Source organism: Musa acuminata, chromosome BXJ1-1 (genome assembly GCF_036884655.1).
Source record: "Musa acuminata AAA Group cultivar baxijiao chromosome BXJ1-1, Cavendish_Baxijiao_AAA, whole genome shotgun sequence".
In the NCBI taxonomy this organism is placed as follows: domain Eukaryota; kingdom Viridiplantae; phylum Streptophyta; class Magnoliopsida; order Zingiberales; family Musaceae; genus Musa; species Musa acuminata.
Genome location: NC_088327.1, coordinates 7124727 through 7129351, shown reverse-complemented (window position 1 = coordinate 7129351; position 4625 = coordinate 7124727). Strand labels below are relative to the sequence as shown.

At 48.3% G+C, this 4625-nt stretch overlaps 1 protein-coding gene across 1 annotated transcript; it reads left to right on the top strand.

The window, feature by feature from the left end:
* Nucleotides 1-1002: 1002 nt before the first annotated feature.
* Nucleotides 1003-3885, top strand: LOC135640052 (uncharacterized). The gene has a single exon (XM_065154192.1). It carries the CDS (start codon nucleotides 1409-1411, stop codon nucleotides 3374-3376), a length of 1968 nt encoding a protein of 655 aa, XP_065010264.1. The 5' UTR covers nucleotides 1003-1408; the 3' UTR covers nucleotides 3377-3885.
* The last annotated feature ends 740 nt before the right edge of the window (nucleotides 3886-4625 follow it).

Below are 4625 nucleotides of genomic sequence, written 5' to 3'. Positions count from 1 at the left end.
AGTATTTTATTATCATTGCACATGAAAAGAGTAAGATAATCAAGATCCAAAACAATTAGCTCTTGTTACGCACAAATAGGTCTCGAAAATGGTTTAAACTAGCGCACACAAGGAGGCTCTAAATATAGATGAATGCCCAATGCTCACTAGGATTTTCATCAAATAGAAAACGAACATATTAAAGATGTTACAACACCCCTCTAGTGCCACCCAAGGGGTTCTAAGGTGTTGATACGACTAACATTTCATATTATTAAACTATCGACCAAAAATCAACCCAAGGCATATGAGAATAAGGTTATATTGGATCATTATCCTTCGTACAATGTCGCATATCCAAAAATATTTATGAGTGTTACATGATAAAAATACAAAACGAAAACACTAACAACAAATAAAAATAAAATTGATGATAGTGTTTTTTTTTGTCCCGAATATTGCATGCAAGAAGGCACAAAGAACAACGAGAAACAAGAATAAAAAACTATCATGAAAGGAGCATGCCCTCATCCATTTTCACTCCTCGTCGCCACTCGATTAGGGGAGGATGACAACTCGAGGAGGCATAGATGACACCTAATACGATGGACCATACAAGGGAGGAGAGAGGAGAAGCCTTACCATGATCACTCATTCATCGTGTTCCAAGTTGATGATGAGGATGACGAAACAAGACGAAGGTAGGGTCATAAAGATGCCTTAACGGAGATAAACAAGGGCGAAAACACATCGACATATAAGGGCAAGAATAATGAGACGAAGGCGACCACGTAAAACAATGAGGAATAAAGTCATGGGTAATCTCATCATTTAGAAAATAAGAACGTATTAATAAACGAAAAATAAAAAATCGAAGTTTTAAAAAAATTAAAAAAAATTATGGCGTCATGCTTATGAGAGAGGTGTGATGCTTTTTAGGTTTGTTGGCTCTAATTAGATCTAAACACGGAGGATTATAGACTACAGCGGCAAGTTGGTGTGATTACAATGGAAATAACCTCCTGCTAATAATATCACACCATAAATGCACGCAGAAAAGGAAGAGGAAGAGGAGGAAGACGGGGAGATGGGTTGTGATGCAGAGCAAAATTCGCGGTAGGCTCTGCAAAGAAAGGCAAACAAGTAGGCTCAGGCGGAGGCGGAGGCGGAGGAGGAAGAAGACGAAGGCGTTGGTGTCTTTTCCCGTTCACCTCGCCGGCACGCCCATCATTTCCTCCGGTACCAATTCATTCCCCCTCTCTTGACACCGGAGGCGAAGAACAGGAACTGACAGAGAGAGGGGACATGAAAAGGTCCCCTCTTTTTGGTGGAATCATATCCGTCATTTGATCCGCAGAAGCAGAAAGAGGAGGAGGAGGAAGAGGAGGAGGAGGAGGAGAGGGGGAAGGAAAAGGAAAGCTAGGAGAAGATGATGGGCGATGGCGGGGTGAAGCAGATATTGGCGAAGCCGATCCAGCTGGCGGACCAGGTGAGCAAGTTGGCGGACTTCGCGCACTCGTTCAAGCAGGAGTGCGCGGAGCTGAAGGCGAAGACGGAGCGCCTGGCGGGGCTGCTGCGGCAGGCGGCCCGTGCGGATCTGTACGAGCGGCCCGCTCGCCGCATCATGAACGACACCGAGCAGGTGCTCGACAAGGCCCTCGCCCTCGTCGCCAAATGTCGCGCCCACGGCCTCGTCCGCCGCGTCTTCACCATCATCCCCGCCGCCGCCTTCAAGAAGATGTCGACCCAACTCGACAACTCCATCGGCGACGTCTCCTGGCTCATCCGCGTCTCCTCCTCCGCCTCCGCCGGTTCCGACGATAGTGACGGCGACATTCACCTCGGCCTCCCACCGATCGCCCAGAACGAACCCATTCTCTTCCTCATCTGGGAGCAGATTGCCACCCTGCACACCGGCTCCCTCGACGCCCGCGCTGACGCAGCCGCCAGCCTCGTCTCCCTCGCCCGCGACAACGACCGCTACGGCAAGCTCATCATCGAGGAGGACGGCGTCGGCCCCCTCCTCCGCCTCATCAAGGAGGGCCGCCTCGACGGCCAGGAGAGCGCCGCCCACGCCCTCGGTCTCCTCGCCCGCGACCCGGAGAGCGTCGAGCAGATGGTCCTCGGTGGCGTCTGCTCCACCTTTGCCAAGGTCCTCAAGGAGGGACCCATGAAGGTCCAGGCCATGGTCGCCTGGGCCGTTTCCGAGCTAGCCGCCAGCCACCCCAAGTGCCAGGACGTCTTCGCCCAGAACCACGTCGTCCGCCTCCTCGTCAGCCACCTCGCCTTTGAGACCGTCCAGGAGCACAGCAAGTACACTATCCCCTCCAAGGATATGTCAATCCACTCCGTCGTCATGGCCAACAGCAGCGGCAGCACCGCAGCCGCCAGGAACGACGCCAGTGCGTCGGTGGCCATGGACAGCTCCGAGCAAGGTATGGTCAAGCATCCTACCGCCGACCAGAACCAGAACGCCAACACGAACCAGATGCACTCCTTGATCCAGTCCACCATGGCCGTGAAATCCAACAAGGTCCCGCACAATTCCAACAGCCACAACCCGCACGCCAGCAGCAACGGCAAGCAGCATCATGTCACCTTGTCGGGGACCAGCATCAAGGGCCGGGAGTTCGAAGACCCGGCCACCAAAGCCTACATGAAGGCCATGGCCGCGAAGGCCCTGTGGCAGCTCGCCAAGGGCAACCCGGCCATTTGCAAGAGCATCACCGAGTCCAGGGCTCTTCTCTGCTTTGCAGTGCTCCTCGAGAAAGGGACGGACGAAGTCCAGTACAATTCGGCCATGGCCCTCATGGAGATTGCACGTGTGGCGGAGCAGCATTCTGATCTCAGGCGTTCAGCGTTCAAGCCGAGTTCCCCAGCTGCTCGGGCAGTGGTCGACCAGTTTCTGAAGATTGTAGAGAAGGCTGACTATGATGACCTTCTTGTTCCCTGCATTGTGGCCTTGGGCTGCTTGTCAAGGACATTCCGGGCAACGGAGACCCGAATTATAGCGCCATTGGTCCGGTTGCTTGATGAGCAGGAGATGGTCGTCTCAAAGGAGGCTGTCATTGCCTTGACCAAATTTGCTTGCACCGAAAACTACCTCCACCTTGATCATTCGAAAGCCATCATCAATGAGGGAGGGTCAAAACACCTGGTTCAGCTGGTGTATTTTGGTGAACATCTGGTTCAGATTGCGGCATTGATATTGTTGTGCTACATTGCACTTCATGTGCCTGATAGTGAGGATTTGGCGCAGGCTGAGGTTCTCACGGTGCTTGAGTGGGCTTCCAAACAGGGGTACATGGTTCAGGACCCAAAGGTGGATAGCTTATTGCCGGAGTCAAAGGTTAGGTTGGAGCTCTATCAATCAAGAAGTAGCAGAGGATACCATTGAGTCTAGGGAAAACACTCTTGTAAGGGTTTGATGGGCGAGGAAGAACAGCAGGGCCAGCTATGTGCATCTTTTCTGAAGGTCCAGGAATGAACATGCCTCGAGGTTGCTTCTATATGCATTCTTAAGGTCACACCAAAGAATTCCCTAAACTTATTAGTTCATCAAAGTGGTTGAATGTGTTTGGTTCATGATTAGCTTGGGAATTTTGGTCGTGGGGGCATTGTTTGTCCCTAGTCAAGGATTTCATAAGCTGAAAGAGTGGAGCCTATATTGGTTTTGTTAGCAGATCACTATTTGGAGGGGCATTCTAACTTTTCAAGCCTGATAATGTATATTGGCTGCTTTCAATGGTGAACTAATGTTAAGTGAAGCTTTTGTTACTGTGTATGATGTCCACTACATATCAAACGACTTTAGGTTTTCCAGTTAGCATGTTCTTCCTTTTTGTATCTTGTCACTGCGTATTGTATCATTTAGACATGAAAAGCTTCCACAGAGAGGGCTTTCAATTTTTTGTTGTTTTTGTGCTTGAAACTATTTTGCTGCTTGGGTATGCTAGCTATCGAGAAACTTGTTAGAGCATGAACTAGCCATTGGAGATGCTGGTTTTATGTCCGAAATATTTGTCCATATAGTCTGTTTAATGACATGGACCAATTAAGCATTGTGGAGTTTCACTAACTAGGGGTTTGGAGAGACTGGGGTCATGTAACCATATTGGATATGCTTAGCCTCATTAAACCTTGAGAATCATTAAGATATTTGATTTGTTTTGATTACATGCAAAGAAAAGTTAGATATTTGGCATGTCTTAGCTCTCAGCAGAAGCTGGCTGTTCAATTCCTAGAAAGACATCCAAATTTCTCTGTAGACAATCTGTGACTCTTCTTCAAATAAATCAGACAAAATTTTGACCAGACTTGGCTTTTCAAAAAACACAAATTGCATGCAGCTTTGCTCCATCTGATCAGGTAATACATCATTATGATACTGGCTTTGCTGGGTTCTTGTGGTGAATCATTTTGTACAGGTCTTAGGTACAGAAACCCAATTTTTTGATATATAGTTTGCTCAATTCATAATTGATTCTGATTTCAGAGTCTTTTCCATGCCTTCTGTGTATGCTTCATATCTTCTTTAGTTTCTACTTGCTCCATTATTCATAATATATCTGCTGAAATAGCTCCTTGTGATGTCATTTGACTTTATTACTTTCGTCTAAAACTGAGTCATAAATCAGGAGCTGTTT

Coding starts and splice junctions, on each gene's coding strand:
- LOC135640052 (XM_065154192.1), top strand. CDS start 1,409: ATGATGGGCGATGGCGGGGTGAAGCAGATATTGGCGAAGCCGATCCAG.